The 21,300-nt window shown below is 39.3% G+C and overlaps 1 protein-coding gene across 2 annotated transcripts in view; it reads right to left on the bottom strand.

Annotated features, from left to right (window-relative positions):
* Window positions 1–21,300, bottom strand: part of LOC136882355 (organic cation transporter protein) — a 113,764-nt gene that overhangs the window by 7,603 nt on the left and 84,861 nt on the right. Inside the window, exons 9-10 of one of the 2 annotated variants that reach the window (XM_067154959.2) lie at window positions 13,943–14,124; window positions 10,685–10,821 (exon numbers count right to left, since the gene is read on the bottom strand). In XM_067154959.2, coding sequence (XP_067011060.2) covers window positions 10,685–10,821; window positions 13,943–14,124 — 319 coding nt within the window. The remainder of the gene's footprint in view (window positions 1–10,684; window positions 10,822–13,942; window positions 14,125–21,300) is intronic. The other variant, XM_068229502.1, reaches the window with a different exon arrangement.

Genomic DNA, 21,300 nt, shown 5'->3' with positions numbered 1-21,300 from the left:
CAAAGGATGGATTCACCACGGCCACACATCAGATTGCAAAATGCATACCTGGCCTTGTAATCTCTGTGATTTACTGCATGCAAACATTGCTGGTGGTGGGGAAACATTTTGAGATTCAGATGGATTATCTTCTGACATGTGGTGTAAGGGATGTACGAGGGCAGATCAAAAAATAAGTTGCACTTGCCAGTTATGGCCATTTATTACACCACATATACAACAGCAACATGACTATAACGACATACACTATAACATCACTTTTCCACATAGTTTCCAAGAGACTCCAAACATTTCTGCGAACGCACAACCAACTTGTCGATGCTGGATGCATAGAAATTTCCTCCAGTGTTCTGCAACCACTCGGAGACAGCGGCCTTCACCTCCTCATCGGTCTGGAAACGTTGACCACCGAGCTCCGTTTTGAGCTTACTGAACAGATGAAAGTCACATGGCGCTAGGTCGGGACTGTAGGGTGGATGTTGCCAGACCTCTCACTTGAAACGCTGCAGCAGTTCTCTCGTTTGGTGGGCCTTGTGAAGTGTTGCGTTATCGCGCAACAAAATCACATCTGCTCTTCTCTTTAATCGCTTTACACAACCAGTGCAAAATTTGACAATACGACGCCGCGTTGATCGTCGTTCCTTTCGGCATGAATTCCACGTGCAGCAAACCCTCCATGCCAAAGAACATTGTCACCATAACCTTACCGGCTGAAGGTTGAACCTTTGCCTTCTTTCGTTGTGGTGATGAGGGGTGCACCCATTCCATTGATGTTCTCTTCATTTCGGGGGTGAAGTGGTGGACCCACGTTTCATCGCCTGTGACGATTTGCCGTAGAAACCCGTTGCCGTCTGCGGCATAGTGTTGCAAAAATGCCAGGGAGGATTGGAAATGTTGTCCCTTGTGCTCATCGGTGAGAAGACGTGGGACCCTTCGACACAGCTTACGATATCCAACGTCCTCGTGAACAATGGCGAACACACTGCCATACGACATGTTCAGCTGCGTCGCAATTTCTCTCAGTTTAATGCGCCGGTTCTGTCTAATGATCGCATTCACACTGTTGACCTTTGCACGGGCCCTGGACGTTGCAGGCCTGCCTTCGCGATGGTTGTCCGTGATATCCGTATGTCCGGCTTCGAATTGCTGACACCACTTTACGATACCTTGCCAGGAAATGGCCCGCTCCCCATACACAGCACTAATTTCACGATGAATGTCCGTGGAATTCTTCCTTTTGGCCCATAGGAATCGGATTGTCGCACGCACCTCATATTTGGAGTGAACGTCCAGTTGACGTGCCATTGCATTTGGCCGCTATTCACACAATACTAGACGAAACACCACAGCGACCTGCTTAACAGACGTGTGGGCAGTGTCTGTCTCTTTCTCCTCTGTGCCCACGTTTGCGACACACACCACGCTGCTGCGGCGCGTTAATGCAACTAACCTTTTGATCCACCTACATAACATCTTGCGTGGACTCTTGTGTTCTGGGCAGTCTGTTTCTGTTACACACTCATCTGCCTGTGTGAGGCACGATGAGACCATTCTGCAGAAACGTGTCCTTCCACTTTGTCAGGTTATGACATGAGGGGTACACAATGACACAATGGAGTCTAAACAGTCAAACACGTGTTACGTTCTCAAGACACAATGAGCACATTGGAGTTAAGTAACCACCGTTTGAGAAATTGATGGACAGCATGAACGATACTAACATGGCGGGAAACCTCACCAACTCAATTTCCTAACTCTTGCATGCAGCCCCATTGCATTATTGGGTCTTCAAGTGTCATTGGAGAAAACAGAGTTCTTCGCCAACTTCAAAGAAGCTAGCAGGGAGATACTACTAGAATGAGGAAAAATCAAGAGGACTAAGAAATTTAAGTATCTTGGCAAATGGACTGAACCCATCTTATTAGAAAGAGCATTATTATCAATGAGGTATATTCCTTGTATGGTATATTCCTTGTATATTTATTAGCTATTACTCACCTGTCCCATACTAACATCTCTTTTCATTTACCACATTCACTTGTTATTCCATAATAATCTTACTGTTAAAATTAACATGTTCTTAGGATTTCGTCAAGAGTGATCTTTGCTTTGATGTGGCTGACGATGACCCCTAGATGGGTCACAACTAGTTCCATGTAATTTTAAAATATTGTGAATATATTTTGTATTGAATTAGGTGGAAACCTTTACTGTGTTGTTACTCATATGTTATTCTCAGTTCAATACGGACCAACAACATGAAATTTATAACCCTTAATTTATAACAAGAAATGCCTGTCACGCAACCTGGAATTGAAGCACTACATGTCAGTCATACAACCAGAAGCTCTGTATACCATGGAGTGTACTTCATTGAACCGAAGAGGTCTGATGGAGAAACTGGAAGTTAGAGAGAGGAAAATTCTCAGGAAGATCTTAGGTCCGGGAAAGGAAGATTCTGTAGACGGCACAATTCCAAGCTCTACAAACAGATAGAGAGGCTCTCTGACTCTGCTAGGAAAAGGAGAGTAGCTTTCCATGGCCATATAGTACGACTGCCTCCCAAAAGACTGACCAATCGCCTGTTCATTTTCTGGCAGAACAAGAAGATTCGTACGACTTGGCTGACAGAAACTGAGAAGGACATTGAAGAACTAGGAATATCAGATCTTCAAGACAGTCTGTATGACATGCCTTGAAAGAAGTCCATGGATTTCAGGAAACACCCCGCAAGAAAGGCACCCTCTGGACAGATCAAAGGAAGGAGTTAGACCTGCAGAAAATGCGAGAATACTGGGCAAAGATCAAAGCCCAACAGTTGAACGAGCGTGGTGCAAAGTAGGCCCATTTGAATGGAAAAAAAAGAAGATCCACAGTGTATTCCAGAATGCTTTTTTTTAATGACATCCCAAATAGATCCCCCTGTACATCAAAGACAGGAAAGATAGTACAAGTTCTATTTTTTAAGTAAGGACTGTTCTGCAAAAGAAAAAAAAAGGCTACTGAATATTTTGGGGCAATTTACAGTATATGTTATCCAATTCTTCACACATTCAGCTACATTTTCACATAGTCATCATATTTGTCTAAACATTTGTCATATCATGAGGTGATTTTTTGTAAACATCTGTGATCAAAACTGAACTATTGTTTTCACTTCCTTGTCAGTGTAGAAGTGTGTGCTGGTCAGAAATGTTTTTCATATGAAGGAATTGATGGTACTCACTAGGCGCAAGGTCAGGGCTATTGTGCAGGTGATCAAATTGCTGCCAGCCAAATGATTCAGGGTGAGCTTGTGTTCCAAGCTGCAGAGTGAAATTTTGCATTGTCATGAAGAAACAACAGAAGGGAGACAGAAGGCGTGGCAAAGTTTCATCAAAGTCGCACAATATGCAGGTGCATTGATTGTTGTTCTGGTGGCATGAAGTCTATTACTGTAGCAGAATACCTCATCTTTCCCAAAACATTGTTGCCATAATCTTGCGAGTTGAGAAAGTCTTCTTGCATTTCACTTTCATCAGAGATGATGTATGTTGCCACTCTGTTGATTGCTGCTTGGATTCAGTGGTCACGTGCGACAGCCATGTTTTGTCCCCATGACAATGTGGTCCAATAATGCATCACATTCCTTAACAGTACCGGGTCAAAAATGTCAAAGCACTGGCACATCTTCCATTCTGTGTTCCTCGTCAGCATCTTTGGAACCTACTGATTGCACAATTTCTTTAGACCAAGTTTTATGACACAGGTTTGTAGAAAACTGAACTTGAACCATGTAGAAAGTGAAGGATGGAAAGGATATTGTGAACTGTCTATTTGCATGAAGGGTGGTGTCAATCTCACAACCTCATGCACAATATTGTTGCAGATCAGAGATGACCGACCAGAATGTGGGTTGCCATGAACCTTCTCCCAACCTTCCATGAATAACCTTACCCATTTACAGACTTTTCTATCACTCATAGCATTGGAGCCATGCACTTCACAGATATGGCTATGAATCTCTGCTGGTGGTACATTACTTGCTGCCAGAAACCGGATAACTGACCTCATCTCACATGTGGTGGTCTGCTCGATCGTCTTAACAAGTTTCATTGCGCACTACAAAGCAACAACACAGTGAATGTGGCAACGTGTATTTGTGCGCAAGGGATGCTGTGAGTCATGCGTGAAAGAATGAACACGCTAGAGATATGGACATCATCATCATCATCCATTTCCCTCGGTTATCTCCTGCCAGGTTGGGATGTTTAATGTCATCTTTCCATCTTCCTCTACGTGATCACCATTGTTCTTCCCTAATTGTGTTCTAATCCAAGTTTCTTCTAATTATAATGTTCTTGATAATTTTCAGCCACCTGGGTCTCGTTCTTGCCCCCCGCCCCGCCTCCTTCTATGTGGGTCTGCCATCCTACACTTCAGCATCCTTTCATCTTCCATCCTCTTAACATGTCCAAATCCTCTCTATTCTCATATGTAGAGGCATAATATTTTCACATTAACGATAAATGCAACAATAAATATTTTGAAGCAATTTTGAAATATCTTAACGAATCATCTGATTCTGTTTAAGAAATTGGAGATTTTGTTTTCACAAATTATAGCGAATTAAAGTGACAAGGACAGTTTGAAGCAAAATGTATTTATTTTGCGATAAGTGTGAAAATGCAACAAAATTCATGAAAAAAAAATTGAAATTGTATTCCAATATCATGTGTGTGAAGGGAATCAGAAGACAGAATAAGGATTTCCGATTTTGACAGAAGTATCTCTTCATATTCTTCTTCTTCTTCTTCTTCTTCTTCTTCTTCTTCTTCTTCTTCTTCTTCTTTGTCGTTTAGGCCTACTGAGGACCACGGGGATCTTATCTACTCTTTAGTAAAGTTGTTGCTTTCTTCTTTTTCCTCTTCCAATACTCCTTCATTGCTGACTATGAGCCAGCTGTCTCTCCCCTTCGTATTAATCTATATACATAAAATAAGAGTTTTTTCTGTACATTGCTCAGAATTTAAAAAAGAGTTGTATTTCTGTATCAGTCATGTTCATAGTAACAAGGAAATGTACATTTTAATTTTCCATAATTTCTGTCTGTCTGTCTGTCTGTCTGTCTGTCTGTCTGTCTGTCTGTCTGTCTGTCTGTCTGTGTGTATGTTCATGCATCACCAGAAAATGGCTGAAGAGAATTTAATAAAAATCAGTATGTAAAGTCCGGGAATAATCTGCTACAATCTAAGCTATAAATAATCTTATTCACGCTGAGAGAAATGGTAGTTTAAGGGAAGGCCTAAAAGATAATTCTCAATTATTTGTTGTTAGTGGTCCTATCATAATGAAAATCAGTATGCAAAGTCGGGGAATAAGTTGCTACAATCTAGGCCATAAATAATTTTATTCACGATGAGTGAAATGGTAGTTTAGGAGAAGGCCTAAAATTTAATCCTCAAATATTTGTATTATTAGTGGTCCTATCAACAAATACAACATAATTGAAGTTATATAGTATTAAATTTCTGATTATTTATGTCTTACACATTTTTACCGTACCAGCTATGATAACAGAGATATTCATGAATTTGAATTTTTGTTGTTGAGTCCATATCAGCGCCGAGTCGCAAGAAAATGGGTAAACAGAATTTAATGAAAATCAGTATGTAAAGTCAGGGAATAAGGAACTCCATTCTATGCTATAAATAATATTGTAAGATGTCCTAATATCACAGAGTCGAAAGAAAACTAAATGTGAAGGCCTACAATACAGAAAGCTCTTAACATTGATCAACAATAACATTACGTTGACCATTGTTTGTTGTGATGTGCTTTGTGTGTCTGTTGCCACTCATCTCTAATAGATGGAATTACTGCTGTATACAGAGTATTCTTTTAAATTGCTTTATGTTTCACCAACACAGATAGGTCTTGTGGCGACGATGGGATAGGGCTAAGAGTGGAAAGGAAGTGGCCCTGGCCTTAATTAGGTACATCCCTAGCATTTGCCTGGTGTGAAAATTGGAGACCATGGAAAACCATCTACAGGGTTGTCGACAGTGGGGTTCGCACCCACTACCTCCCGGATGCAAGCTCACAACCTTGCGCACCTAACCGCACGGCCAACTCGCCCGGTCGTACTGAGTATAACAGCCTGCCTGAATATTGGCGGCAAGTAGCTGGGGAGTTAGATCAGTTTCTTCTTTAGCATGCCATCCTTTTGGTTCATACATTTTCTGATACTACTGGTATGTAACAAACTGGTTTGTCATAGCATTGGAGCTATTCGATCCCTACTCTGAGGCACTGATTGGAATGAGCAGTGTGCATATTTAATGGAGTAATGGCAGAGGAGTGTTCACGGCTGTCTGCGGTCTGGTCATTTCAGCTCTGGAACTTTGGACTATTAGATCGGCACCATAGTACTGTTCGTTAAAAGTGAGAATATGTGCGGTTTTTTATTTGATCGTGTATTTTATATGATAACATTGCTTTTAATCGCTACATTCCTACCGACATTTTTGTAATGGAATAAGTTGACATCGGTTAGGAAAACCACAAAGATAGTCTTTCTGAGGGTCCCGTAGCAAAGCACGGGTACATCAGCTAGTATTCTATAAAATACCTTAATGGTATAATGGCTGTAGCCGTGTTGAAACACCAGATCCCGTGATACCTAAGTTAAGCAACACTGGGCGTGGTCAAGATTTAGATGGGTTGCCACGCGCTGTTGGTGGGGGGTAAGGTAATGTAGGAGCAGAAAGGAACTAGCCACCCTACCGCACGTAAACTCCAGCTCAGGCACACCTCTGCGGAGGTTCAAACTTGCCTTCGGGCAGAATACAGCCTTAACTTACCTTAATGGTATGGCCATATACCGTAAAAGGATATTTTGTTACATAATCTTGATTAGAAGATAGGAAAACTGAAAAGGTGGACCCTTTTAAGTTTTCCTATCTTCCAATCTCAGTTCAATACGGACAAAAATGAAATTCTTAGATTTAAATAATCTTGATTAGGGCTATATTTTATTATCAATATTGTTTCTCTGTATTTATCTATCTTTCACGTAAATAACTCGCAACTCTCACAAATTAAACTTTTTATGAACAATTTTAGGAAATAATTAATGCGAAATTTAAGTGATGGGTTTCGCCCTATTTTGAAAAATAATGCAAAAAATTGTTTCATTTTTGCAAAGTCAAACATAAGTTAATGCAAAAAAGTCATGCCCCTTCTCATATGTGATATTTAATATTGACCCATATTAACAAGTAATCAACATATCATTATGTTGGGAAGCTTTTCCTCCCCAGTTTCCTTTCTGATTTCTTACTCTGTTGTTCTTGAAACTTTCACTTCACTGGCCTGTATTTTATTCTCTGGTCTTTTTGTCACTGTCCAGATCTCCTCTGCATATGTCAGTATTGGGCAGTAGAACATCTTATTATATCCATATCGAGCCCTGGATCCTGCATTGGTTCACTTACCGAATACTTGAAGCTCTCCACAATTTCAAGGTTTTTACCTTTATTTTCATAATTCCCTTCCCTTCTCTCTCTCTCTCTCTCTCTCTCTCTCTCTCTTTTAGTCAACACTGATTTTCATTCCATAATTTTCAATAATTTCACTCAATATGCTGAGTTGCCCTTGTACTTTCTCTCTGTTTGCTCCCCATAGGACAATATCATCTGCAAACAGTGTTTGTTACCTTCAGCGTACCCTGTCCCCATATTTTACCTTTGTGTCCTTTACAGTTTTGTCCATAACCATTATGAATATGAGTGGTGACAGGACACTTCCTTATCATGGATCAATTTCATTCCAAAACCACTCCGTTCTCTCAACATGTGTCTGGACACTGCTTCAACAATTTTTGTCCACTCCTTGCACATATTCTCTAATTTGTATTCCACATACTTTCTGTTACATTGCTTCCCATACCTTTGCTCTTGGTACACCATCATAAGCCTTTTCTAAATCAAGGAATGTCATCACCACATCTCTTCTGGCCCTCAGTTAAGGAAGAGCATTTTTGTATGAACATACACAGAAGATACACTCAACCAGACAGTGTATGCACTGTGGGTGGTGGAGGTAGAATACATCTACTGTATCCTCTGTTCAAATTAAGAGCTTGGGTTTGTGATCACAGGGCTTCTAGCTAAGTTTGACATTGCAGTGTTCTCCCCAGAAACTTTTGTCAGCCACATGGCAGGAATGAGTGTCCGGACGAGGAATACTACGTAAAAAATGAATATGATAAGATGTATTCCTTTCAAGGCGTTAACAATAATGTTAAAATGGGTTGTAAAGGTGATTGCAGATTATTTGAAGTGATCCCTTGATCGCTAATATTGATACATCTAGGAGGATGCTATTAGAAACCCCCAGATTTTGCAGATGTTTCACACAAAATTTAGTCATCGTTTCTCTGACCCCGATTAGAAATTCTATAGGAGTGTTTGAAATATTCTATTGTTGGCTCATAGATGGCTCTCTTTTCCTGGTCTACTTCTTCAGGCTGACTGGAGTTCACTTCAAATCTGATGGTTGGATCCAAGATCCCAGAGCAATCTTTTCTTTGGCTGATAGCGATTAAGTTACTGTACCTCTCTTATGATAGCAATTATGTCAATCTCTCTGCCGCTGCCTCCAGTGGCAATACATGGAACTTCCTTATACACTTCCAGGCCTTGCTGGAATGACTAGTCGTGATCTTTGTCAGATTCTGTGATGTCTGGTATTCTCTTGGAGAAGGGTTTCGATCTTGCTGCAGAATCTGAAGCGGGTTCCATTTGGTTTCGTCCTGGGAGGGCACGTACTGGAACACCATCATATTGTAGTTTGAGGGCTTCCATCAACTCAAATCTTGACAAACCATTCAGAGTCTCAATCCAATGGTTTGTTGGCATATTTACTTGATAAAGTATAGCCCCTTTCCCCTGAACACTCAGTTCACACCATTTGTTGCACTCTTGCTTTCTTACCAGCCCTTTTAATTCCTTGCTGTTTTTGATATGTTCCTCTGTTTCATTAGTAAGGCAAAGTTTGGTAATGCAATTCCTCTGCTCAGCATCGAGATCATGGGTTTTCACAATGTATTCATTTCCTGACTTGTTGAGAATGCAGTATATGTTTAGATGTTGTAACGCTGCCTCCCATTCAGCTCTACAAGTACCTAGTCCTTTTACTATCCTAGGAGAGTACAATATGCAGTCTGGTGAATCAGCAGGAAGATGGAGAATTTCCTTAAAATTGCTTCTGATTAATTCATCGACATTCTGGAGGAATGTCTGTGGAATCTTTATCAGCTGGCATTCTGTAATGGGTAGATAAGTATGGGCCAGATGAAGTGACTAGTAACTAGGAATTTCTGTTCAATTTTAAGAAGAGGGCTATTCAGTAGAAGATCGAGTTCCTGTTTTAAATCAATGCTCTTGTTCTTTGAAGAGGTGAAATTTCCATTGTTAGGAAAGTGACAAGCTGTGTTTAGCGCAATATGTAGTGACATCATTTGGAACTGTAGATAGAGCTCTGTGTATTAACTAGCCAAGAAACCTCTATGATAATGTGATCTTTCCTTCTGGTTGTGCTTTTCACTCAGGGACATATTGTACATTATATACATTTATTCAGAGAGAATAAACATTTCCCCCATAAGCAGGTTTCCCGTGAGGACAAAATATACTAAATACATTTATGACTACATAAATGATTTCTCAGTATGGATAATGAACCTTTCAAGGCTTTGAGGACCACATTTTTTGTTAACGACTCTGATAGATTGAATCTTGAGCGGAATTCTTCGAAAACTTAGGAATTGTTCCTCTTGCACCGATCATGAGGCCTATAACCTCGATGTTATCTAGTCCATATTCACATCGGTAGAAGGGGATAGTTGGTTCATAGACGCTTTTCTTTTCGTTGTGTACTTCACTGGGCTGATTAGTGTGCGATTCAAACTGAACAGTAGGATCAATAATTTATCCATTGTTGTTATTTTTGAAGGCTATCACATCAATCATATGGGTACTGCCGTTCCCCGGCAATCCATAGACCTCTTCGTGTTCTGTGTAACCAGCATCTCATAATGACTGAGTGACGGAGCTTTGTATGTCTAGTAAGTCACAGGGTTTTGCCGTAGGGACAGTATCCCAGGACGTGAGAAAGGGTTTCTATCTTGTTCTGGCAATGCCGACAACGGTTATTGTCCTGGGACATGCCTGGCACAGCTTGAACATCTGCGACTAGCGGTCATCTTTAGAGGATCAGGCCAGTCACTGCAAGACAGGCCATCATGGTATATTTTCCAACTGTTCGCTGAAAGATTTTCTTTAAATAAGAAAACACCTTTTTCCTTTTGAGGAAGCTGACACCATTTTTGGAATTCCTGATCTTTCAGTGATTATCTTATTTTCTTGGAATCAAAAAGACCATTTTTGGAATTTATTAAGCTGACGCAACCTGAAATGTGCAGGTTTTGTAGGCATTTATTACTCTTTTCAGAGAGATTTCTACTTCCCAAAATATAAAGGTTGCCATTATTATTTGTAGGATAACAAGGGCGCTAATCAACAGAACACTATTTGTACCAGGAAGTGGGTATACAGTACATTTATTTCCATGTGGTGCAGTGCTTGAGATGTTGTCTATTGTTGAATTTCAAGTGAAACCCAACATAATATAGTTTATTTACCTTCCAAACCTTTCGCCTTCAGCAATGGTGTCAGGTAGAGTTCTGTTGAGTGTCTCTGGAAGCAGCAAAGCTAGAAGACCTGCCACTAGAGTGACAAGACCAAAGATCAGTTGGGGAAGAGGGTTCCATACTCCAGCCTAAAACATTACAACTTGGATATCTTAGCTCATTCATTTACTCACCTCGCGATTACGGCATTATGGTCAAAGTGGAAATTATTACGGAAAAGTGACATTTACACAAAAAAATCTACAAAGGAAGGAAAGAAGACAAAAATGTTCAATCTCTTTGAGCATTGCTGCTCAACCCTTCTCGTATCAATGTTTGTGAGTTGGTAACTATAGGCATATCCTTAGAAATAAAAAAAACATAATATCTTTACAATTGACGGTCGTGTCCCCAGGTAAAGATCTTTTTTTTCCACCCTTGTAGGAATTCAGAAGGCAGTCTTGAGTTATAAGCTTCATCGCTTGTTTCTCAGCACTGCAGCCACAACATGGTGAAGGTCTTCTTTTCCATTTGTACTCGAGATCTTGACGTATCCCATGATTTGTTTGAATCTGATTTAATTTGGTTCAAATCTTCCTATGATGATCAAAGCCATCTAGCATTCATCTATCTTTGATAGATGGCATTTCAAATCTCTCTCTGGTTGCACAAAGCATCTCCATTCATGTGACCACTGTGGAGATCAAAGTTGGTAGCTACTAGCTACATTCAAATAGCTGGATATCTTGTGCGAACCTTATCAATAGGGCCCGGAGTTCACAACCTAAAAATGTTAAAAATATGCAAGCATCTAGGATCTAAAAAAAAAATTAAAATATGACAATAAATATGAATTAAATTTTTTGGTAACATTTTCAAAATCTTCAAAATCTTGCCATTGTTTAAATTAACATTATATTGAAAATAGACTTTTAAAATCTGCCACATTCAATAATAATAATAATAATAATAATAATAATAGAAAATAAGTAATAATATTAATTTTATTTATTTACATATTTTACGCCCACATTAGAGCACTTAAATCAATACATTTGAGTTAATTTCTTTTTTTTCTTCTTCCAGAACTATCTCATCCTCTCCGACCTGGAAGCCTTTGTGTGTCCGATATAGTATATTGTTTCTGTTGAACTGTTAGGCAACAATCTCCACTGTCCATCAACTTGGTGTTTTTTATTAATAATTGTTCTAAGAATTCTTCTATCAGTTTTCTGTAATTTGTCTGTTGTAGATTTTACATTTAATTTGAATAAAGTTTCACTAGCGTACGTTGCCTCTGGTTTAACTATGGAATTATAGTGTTTCAGCTTAGCATTTATCGAAAGAGATTTTTTTTTAATAGGTTGGCCAGGTAAGTCTTTGTGCTTATTTAAATTTAGTTGTTCTGTGTTCTATTGCTTCTTTTTCATTTGTGTTCCATGTTATTATTTCCCCAAGATATTTGAATTTCTGAACAATTTTAATCTCTTTATTACTGTTCAGTTGAATAACTGGTAAATCAACTTTAAAAGTTGGCATCATTTCTGTTTTTTCAAATGAAATTTGTAATCCCATTTTTTTTGCTATAATTTCTAGTTGTTCAATTTGAAATTTAGCCTCTTCTATTGTATTTGCAAGTAATGCTAAATCGTCCGCAAAAGCTAGGCAGTTGAGTTTAATATTTCTACCGATCTTGATAGTTGGTTGGCATTTCTTGTTCCATTCATGCATAACCTTCTCCAATGCACAATTAAATAACAATGGTGAAAGTCCGTCTCCTTGTCGAAGTCCAGTTCTTATAGTGAATGATTCTGATAATTCACCTCTAAATTTAACTTTTGCCTTCGTATTTTTAAAAGTCATACTAATGAGGTTAACAAGATTTTGGTGTAAGCCAAATTCTTTAAGGCCTTTTAATAATGATTTATGACGAATACTGTCGTATGCGTTTTTAAAATCTACAAACGTGATGACTAGACTCTTACTTCGAATAATATCAATTTTATTATTATATTTTGAATTTATTTAATTACTCAATCCAGAGGTAACTCTCGACTCTGCACAAAATGAAATAAATGTCACATTTTGATGGGCGGTCACAAAGAATTACAACAGCAAATTACATACATTTTAAAGTTTTCGAGTAGGAACAATCTATTTTCAAGCAACATCGACTTGTGATGGGGAAAAGACCACTCAACTTCGCATAATGTTATTGGAGCATATTTGAAATACGTCAAATCATTAGAGTTCAGTTGAGGCTCATCTTTCTGTCTCTTTCTATACAGCTTACCCTCCTAATTCACTTAAACATATATTTCTAAGAAAGATAATTGTAAGAAATTACAGACAACAATTAGAAGACATGAAAAATCCGTCTTTGAGACGACTGCAAGCAGGTATGCGAAAATGGAATAAAAAGACTGACAGTAGTGTCCCCAGGGGACATGGGGAAATATGACCATAATATGAAAAATTACCAGAAAATGATAAGAAACATTAAAAAAGCCCAAATATGACTTTGACCTGTAAAAATTCCATCATTTTAGTTACCGTAGATAAAATCATGTTTAAGTTGTATTTTCCATGGAAAGAATATTTTTAAAAAATATGACATTGATAAACATCTGGGCTCTACTTATCAATGTGTGGGTTAATTGATTCCTGCATGAATGAGATATATGTGGTTATTTACAGTCTTTAAGTATTCCTTCATCAGATTGTTGCATCTCTATAAATGTGGTGGAGGAATAGTATTATTAGCCATTGTGATAGAACTGACCTGACTTTTCCTGAAATAATGCATATGATGGTGTTGAACTGAGCATTTATTCTCTTAATCTGAAGACTGTTTATCCCAAGTAAGACACATTAATCAGCAACAGAGTACAGTAAACCAATGGCTGAACAGTGGGGAGTAGTAGTAGTGCTGGAATACCATAGGTTCCAGTGGATCTGAGTTTGGCAGCAGTCTTTTGCAGATGTTCATTGAATGACAATGTTCTATCAAGTATTACAGGGTTGTTTGTTGTGTTACACAAGGGTGTTATCAAAGTAAATTAGAGGATCACAGCAAAAATACATAGATATGTGATTTAAATCAGAGCTCATTCTGCCTGCTTGTTGCAGATAGTCAATGATTACCATTCTTACAATTTCCAAATACCTCTAGACTGATAATGACAACCAAATTTTATATTTTATTCAACCAATTATGAACATGCCTGTAAAAAGCCCTAGACCGACCTCTCAGAATATTAGGTTACTCACCAGGAGATTCATGTAGGGAGCTATGATGCCGCCCACACGAGCACATGTTGAGCTTGCTCCGAGGGCAACATTGCGGATCACAGTTGGGAATTGCTCTACGGTGAACACGTACACAGTCCCATACGAGGCAGTGATGGCCAACTTGCCAATCATTACCAAAGTTATGGCCAGCCAGTTCATATCTGAAATATTACAAAAATGAGATTCTTCCTCCAAGAGAATTATTTTATTCCATGGAAAGGTTTATTTAAGTTAATTTTGATTTGAATGACAATATAGGATTGAATTCATATTTGACATAAAAAATATTCAGCTCACTGTCTTAAAATGAAAATCCATAGCCTGTTTCCAGTCATTCGACTGAGTCATGAATGGAATGAATGAAGCCCCCATCTAGCTGTGAGGAAAGGAATTTTGCCAGCTGCCGAAGCCTCTGCACTCCTTTGGGGCAATGACTAATGACTGAATGAATGAGATGATATTGGAGAGTGTTGGTGGAATGAAAGGAGTCAGGGAAAACCAGAGAGAGTACCTGGAGAAAAACCTGTCTCACCTCTGCTTTGTCCAGCACAAATCTCACATGGAGTGACTGGGATTTGAATCATGGGCGCCTGAGCCACGGAGGCTTACTCGCTATTTTAAAATCCAGGGAAAAGTAAAGTAATATAAAGACAGGAATATGAAAGGGAACACATGCAAATGCAAGACAGGAGTCTACTTTGGTCACATATTTGGAAAAGACAAGTGTAGCTTGATACACCTTGTCATAAAAGGCAGGACAGGAGAGAAACATGGCTATGGGCAGAGAATATTATGCTCGACATGGAATCTGTGACAGAGATTCGACCTCCGTGACACAGTAACTCTCAGTGTCATTAGAATACGATTTACAGGAGATAATTAAGATGAAATTCTAAAAGAATTTAATTGTATAAAGTCCACCTGTTCAATACAAGTTTGCCATTTGATAAATGGTCTGTCTAAAAAGCTACATAGGGAATGTTTTGACCTAGCCTGGAGGTCATCATCAGCTAAAATAACACACAGAGGAAAGACATATACAAAAACAGTGATACATAAAAACCTTGAGATAAAATACAATCAATAAATGCAATGAAAATCTATGTTTAAAATGTACATAGCTTCAATCTTGGATGAATTTAGTTGTAACAGGTGTGGGTGCAACCATATTTAACACAACTATTGGTTGGCTGTAGGAAATCCATTAAACTTGTTAAGACTTAAATGTTGTTCTATTTGTCATGCTTTTGGAAACGGAGTGAAGTTTTAAAAAATCCATTAAATTTCTTCATGGAGAATATAAGTATAGCCAGGATTTCATCTTTTCTCCAGCCCTTTGCTTTTATGGATCAGGTTGGGTCAGTGTTGACCTCCATACTGTCCAAAAGAAGTAGCAGAATATGATTTTGAACATATGCCATACTGAGTAGAACAATAATTGACAATTGCCATCTGACTCATCTGGTTGCTACCAGATAAATTACACAGCAAAACATAATTTGATTCTCATTCATCATTTTTATAAAACAGACTTAAATGTCCAAAGAGTGTGTAAAACAAAGTGAGAATAGGTGTTCATCCAGTCATCCAGTTTGTTTTTGTTCCAAGTTTGAGAGCTTTAATATCGTGTATGCCCTCTGTAATCATTTATCACACCCTGACACCCATGTGGTATACTCCATTACTCCATACAAGTCTACGGAGGTCACTCTGCGATATCTGTTCCCATTCTTCAACGAGAGCCTGTGAGAGTTCCTGGAGTGTCTGTAGCACAAAAGGATGACCATGAATACATCTGTTAAGCATACCCCTACACATGCCCAATGACATTCAGGTTGGGACTCACCGCTGGCCATTCCATCACATGAATGTAAAACCTTCTTAAGACATATTTGGTGTCACCCGCTACATGCATCCTGCCAGAGTGTGAAATCTGAAAGAAATGGTGGAGGAGGGGGGGAGAAAGATCATAGGGTCTAACTACGAGTACTATTGTTTATTTCTGGCAGTACCCGGTAGGGGAGGTAGTATATAATTTCCCAGTAATTAATTTATCCCCTTCCCCAGATCTTTTTTGTTTGAATTCTGTTGTTATAAAAAGAATGATTGGAAAGTTATTCTGTTGTACACTCCTTAAGTGAATATTGTCCTATTGGCTACCTATCAGAAACACATCCTCTCCAAGAAATACAGGCATAGTATAAGCTAGAGCTACTTAGAGCCATGAAAAAGGAGGAGGGCTTCAAGTAGTTTATATTTTTGCCTGGGTTTCAGATGGATTTGCAAGAGTGAAACATGAACAGTAGGTTGCAGGTGTGGAGTTGCCACCACTACATTGCTTTATTGCTCAAAGTCTGGGACTCATTCCATTATTTCTATATTATGCGTATTATGGTTGATGTTTTTATGAAAATATGCACAGCAAAAACCATAAATTTCAGTAATATATGTGTTCTACACTTTCCTCATTATTTCATAATGAAAGAATCCCCTCACCATGCAATTTTAGTGGAGAGGAACCTTTGAGATAAAATTGTCCGTGGGGTGGGGGGGGAATCCTCCCTTTCTGTCCCGCAATTTCGCACCCTGCGTCCTGCTAATGTATGCATGAGAAAGAATTCAGGGCCAACAACCAGCACATAGTAAAACAAGATCTGGTTGATGTACTCCCTGATGGTAAGGCAGGCATGGACAACGAAAAGGTCTATATGGCTGTCGACGCTATTGCCACCCCACAGCATCACAGAACCTTATGGAAACTTGGCCGCTTGTTGTGCAACACTGGGCAAGTAAAACTCACCAGGGCCTCTCCATACACCTACATGGCCACCACTTTGAGATGATATAGATGTTGATTCCTATAGGGAACCTGAAATATTTGTCCCGAATGAGTAAATTTATAACACCAATATAGTTGGTCCATTTATTTATTTACATTTTATGGCCTTCATTGGACCACTCTAGTCAACTTTATACAAAGAATTTTTTAGTTTCCTGTCCTCCATGGTATGCACTAACCATGCGTCTTGGTGGGTGTACTATTTACCAACTGATGAGCCCAAGTTAGCACAGTGGGGCGAAATGCTGGCAACCAGGAATGAGTGATCTGGAAAATTTATAATGTCAAATAAGGGACCAACTATACTGGTATCACCACTCTGAGTCTGTGAACAGCACAGTTCTCCAATGGTGAAGTTGCCAAGTGATGTGGCTTTTTAATTTTATTTTATACCTGTTAGGTCCTTCAGTTTGCCAAAACTAATTTTGAATAAATACATTTGTGAACCACCTGAACGAGAAAACATATGGTAATAGAATTATACCTGAAAAACAAAAACAGAAGGAAAGGAATCTTTGGGGTCTTGGAGTCTTGGGAATGGAGACCTCAATTTGATTATGGCATCTTCTTTGTTTCTTTCTTGAACTGGATGGGCATTAACTCCAAGTTGAATAAACCACAGGCATCTACTTTTCCCTATGATTTTCTGGTCTTTTTCTGGTATAATTCGATTACAATATGTTTTCTTTTTCAGATATTTTATACATTCATTCATTTATTCAAAATTAGTTTCTGGAGACTGAAGAAAATAACTGAAACTGAAAAGAAATGGCTTCAGACATCACAAATTGACAAGGTTACGGGTGAACAAAAGGCAAGCTGCTTAATGTTGCCGCACTAAGCGAGGCACTCAGACAGGCTGTCTGCATCGTAAGTTCCTTTTGTGTAGCCTGTTCCTTACAGTCTGATCAGATACTGTGACACCTGAGGTCTTGTTGCAGTTCTCTGGCAGTGGCCAACTCAATCAGTGGTGAAACTACTTGGAGTCATTTGTGGCAATGCCTACCCTAAGAAATATGATTAAATAATATAAATACCGTAACATTTATCTGCTGTTGTTATTGTGCTAAAACTACAATAAACTCTATTTAATAATTATCTACTACATGGTTGACAGCAGGCTACGTGCTTTGCTGATCGCTTGCTAGATGGTAACAGCGGACTACTTGCTCCGACACGGAGGCAGCAAATTACGTGACTCACCCAGGAATTTTTGTTTTGTTTGTGTTTCGCCAGCTTGGCGATTGGGAGCGGGATGGTGGAGGAAAGTTAGGTTACCGCCCGTGCCCCTCTCCCCGCTAAGTCTAGGGCCTGTTGAGGCATGCCTCTTCTGCTATTCAAGTGTGTAGAAATTCCTAGCGAGAAGGAGACAATGAAGTATATATTGTTAATTGTGTAAGTGCGCATGCTATTCTTTCGAGTTAGCAGGCAATCAGTGCATTATTAGCAATATTAGTGACAATTCAGACATTGAAACAACCAGTTCAGTTTCTGTGTTTCTGTTGTGTAAAACAAGACAAGACTGACATCATCTGGTTTGAAGCAGGCCCTTTTGGGTGCACTAGGGGAAGCATGTGCCTCCACTTGTATAAATGCCTGCCTTTGGCCTATACTTATTAAAAATTAAGGTTCCTAGAAGGAAACCATCACTGCATTGTCCTACATAGGAGGCTTGCAGTGGTGTCTCAAGGGTACACTAGCGCCAGCATCTTGGAAAGGTGTAGCGTTCCAACTCATGACTCAACTGCTACACTAGGGTGAAACACTGGTAATTTCTTGATTGAAAAAGCCTAAAGACTTAAGCTTAAATATTTTTAACAGTTGCAATCGATGAAATTAAATTTTTAATAATAATGTTCTTTGCTTTACGTCCCATTAACTACATTCAATAATGGACCATTATATTGGTATTATAAATTTACTCATTCGGGACAAACAATTCAGATTCCCTGTAGGAATCAACATCTATAATGAAGGATATTATTACGTGTTTTGAGCTTTTTGGACAGATTCATAAGATGTTGTTTGTAAGATAGTGTGCAATCAAGTGTAATGCCCAAATATTTTGGATGCCAGTTGTGCCGAAGTTCACAATGACAAAAACGTATGTGAAGCTTAATGCCAGATTGGCGATTATTCATGTGAAAACATGACACTTCTGTTTTGTTAGGCATAGAATTCAGTCGCCATTTCTTGAAATACGTTTCAAGTGAAATAAGGTCTCTATGTAGCATTTCTTTTGTCACACTCAGGTCACGATGTTGAGTGGCTAGTGTTATATCATCAGCATACCAGAATTTTCGTGATGATGTTTCTGGGAGATCGGAGATATACAAATTGAACAGTAGGGGAGACAGTACTGATCCTTGAGGTAATCCATTTTTGAGCTTCCTTTCTCTACTCATACTGTTTCCCATACACACTCGAAATCTTCTGTCACTGAGCATATTGTTTATAACCTGCACGATGGTCCTACAGGGTACAATTAGGAGAAGCTTGTAAATTAATCCTTCCCTCCAGACTGTGTCAAATGCTGCTGTAAGATCAATGAATGCAGCTGAGGTCTTGAGTTGTTTCTGGAAACCTGCTTCAATGTGGGATGTCAGTGAAAGCACTTGATCGCAGCAGCTGCGATTTGGCCTGAACCCGGCTTGATCAACTGGAATATGCTGAAAAATAGTTGCGCTGATTCTGTTGTAGATTAGCCTCTCAAAAAGCTTTTAACAGCAACTAAGAAGGGCAGTTGGTCTATAACTGCTTGGGTCATTGGCAGGCTTACCTGGTTTCAAGATGGAAATCACTTTCGTTCATTTTGTTCATGGGAATTTAGAATTTCCATTTGAATTCTGCCAGGAGTTGTCCATTCTGTAGAAGGTCGGTATAAAACCTTGCCAGCCAACTTCTTGCATTCCTTCCCTAAATGAATAAGAAATTCTGGATGAATGCCATCAAAACCTGGAGCTTTATTTGGTTTAACGTCTTTGAGAGCAGCACTGATGTCTTGCACTGTAAACCGTTGTGAATACCTTGATGTGGGTGGTGCTTCTGATTTCAGAGTTTGGAGCTGGCGCCATATGTATTTAGTATGTTTCTTATCTGATGGAGTTTGGGAAGTTGTGACGATGTGAGATGCTACTTCATCCAGAGTAACTCCAGGCTGTTGCTTCATCAAAGGTGTGCTTCCTCCAAGTTTTCTGAGGAGTCCCCAAGCTCTTCTACTGGAATGAGTTAGGTAAATATTCCCCATTGTTTCAATCCACCGTTCTCTCCGGGTAGTATCCATGCTGGAAAGAAGTTCATCAGCTATGTCTTCATCACCACTCTGCAGATATTCGTTATAGAGTGCATCAGTCTCAACATTCCAACCAGTGATGTATTCTTTTCTATGGCCTCTAGGCATACTCTTCTTAGCTGCTATCATGACTGCACCTACGAAACGCTTGTAATTGTTGTGCTTGGGAGCAATCCACCTAACACATTTATCCAGTTCAGTGATGAATGTTGACCAATTTGCTTTTCTGAAGTTCCACCGAGCATGTGGTATTGACCGTACAACAGGAATTTTGATGCCAATATCCACTATAACGGGGCGATGTTGACTGTGGGGAAAATGTCTTAACACTTTACGACTGGTATGTAAGGGCTGTCCTCCCTCATTGCAGCTAACAAAACACAGGTCAGAATAGGAATCCCTGTTCCATGCAGCTGATTGGAAAGTACCAAGATCTTTTGGGTCAAAAAACAGATGGAGATTGTTTATTTCTGTCCATTCTAAGAGTTTCGTTCCACATTCATTGTTATTTGAGTACTTCCATAGTTCGTGATGGCTGTTGAAGTCACCTATATAAACTGCAGGGTGTTGAGCAGTAGGTAGAACGATACTTGGCCACTGTGCGTTTGGGGGTTTATAAATGTTAAAAATAGTAACATCTGCCACTCGCACAGCAACACAATGGATGTCTTCGTTTTCGTTCTGAAAGAGCAGTGAGGCATCTTGGATATTATTACGAACATAAGAAACTATACCATGTGCACTGTGATATGTTGCACCAAGAGCTGTGTAACCATTAATGCGGCCCCTTTTCCAAAACTCTTCTTCATAGGCTGTATGGGTTTCCTGTATAGCCACAGCATCTATATTATTATCCAGGAGAACTTTGGATAGGTAGTCACATTTTGCTCTGCTCATGCTTTCTACGTTAAGCTGGAAGACACGGATGAAAGGTCCAATGTTTGTTGTCTGGTAGCTCTGAAAAGAGCTATTTCCATGAAATACTCTTGTCACTGCTGGGAGATCTTTAAAAAGATAGGTCCAGCAGCCACAGTTATTGCTTTCTTAACACCACCCAGGGGTTACGTGTAGGGCACTTTGTGGTTAATACCTACGGACGTGAAGCAATGTCGACCCCGCCCTAAAGATATTACGACTACACTCAGTTTTAGGGTCGTCCCGCTAGGTGCGCTGGGAATCAATGTCTTGCGATATCTCGCAAAGTGT

The sequence above is a fragment of the Anabrus simplex genome, chromosome 10 (genome assembly GCF_040414725.1).
Source record: "Anabrus simplex isolate iqAnaSimp1 chromosome 10, ASM4041472v1, whole genome shotgun sequence".
In the NCBI taxonomy this organism is placed as follows: Eukaryota; Metazoa; Arthropoda; class Insecta; order Orthoptera; family Tettigoniidae; genus Anabrus; species Anabrus simplex.
The sequence above is the reverse complement of the archived record's forward strand: the minus strand, read 5'-3'. Positions and strand labels throughout refer to the sequence as shown.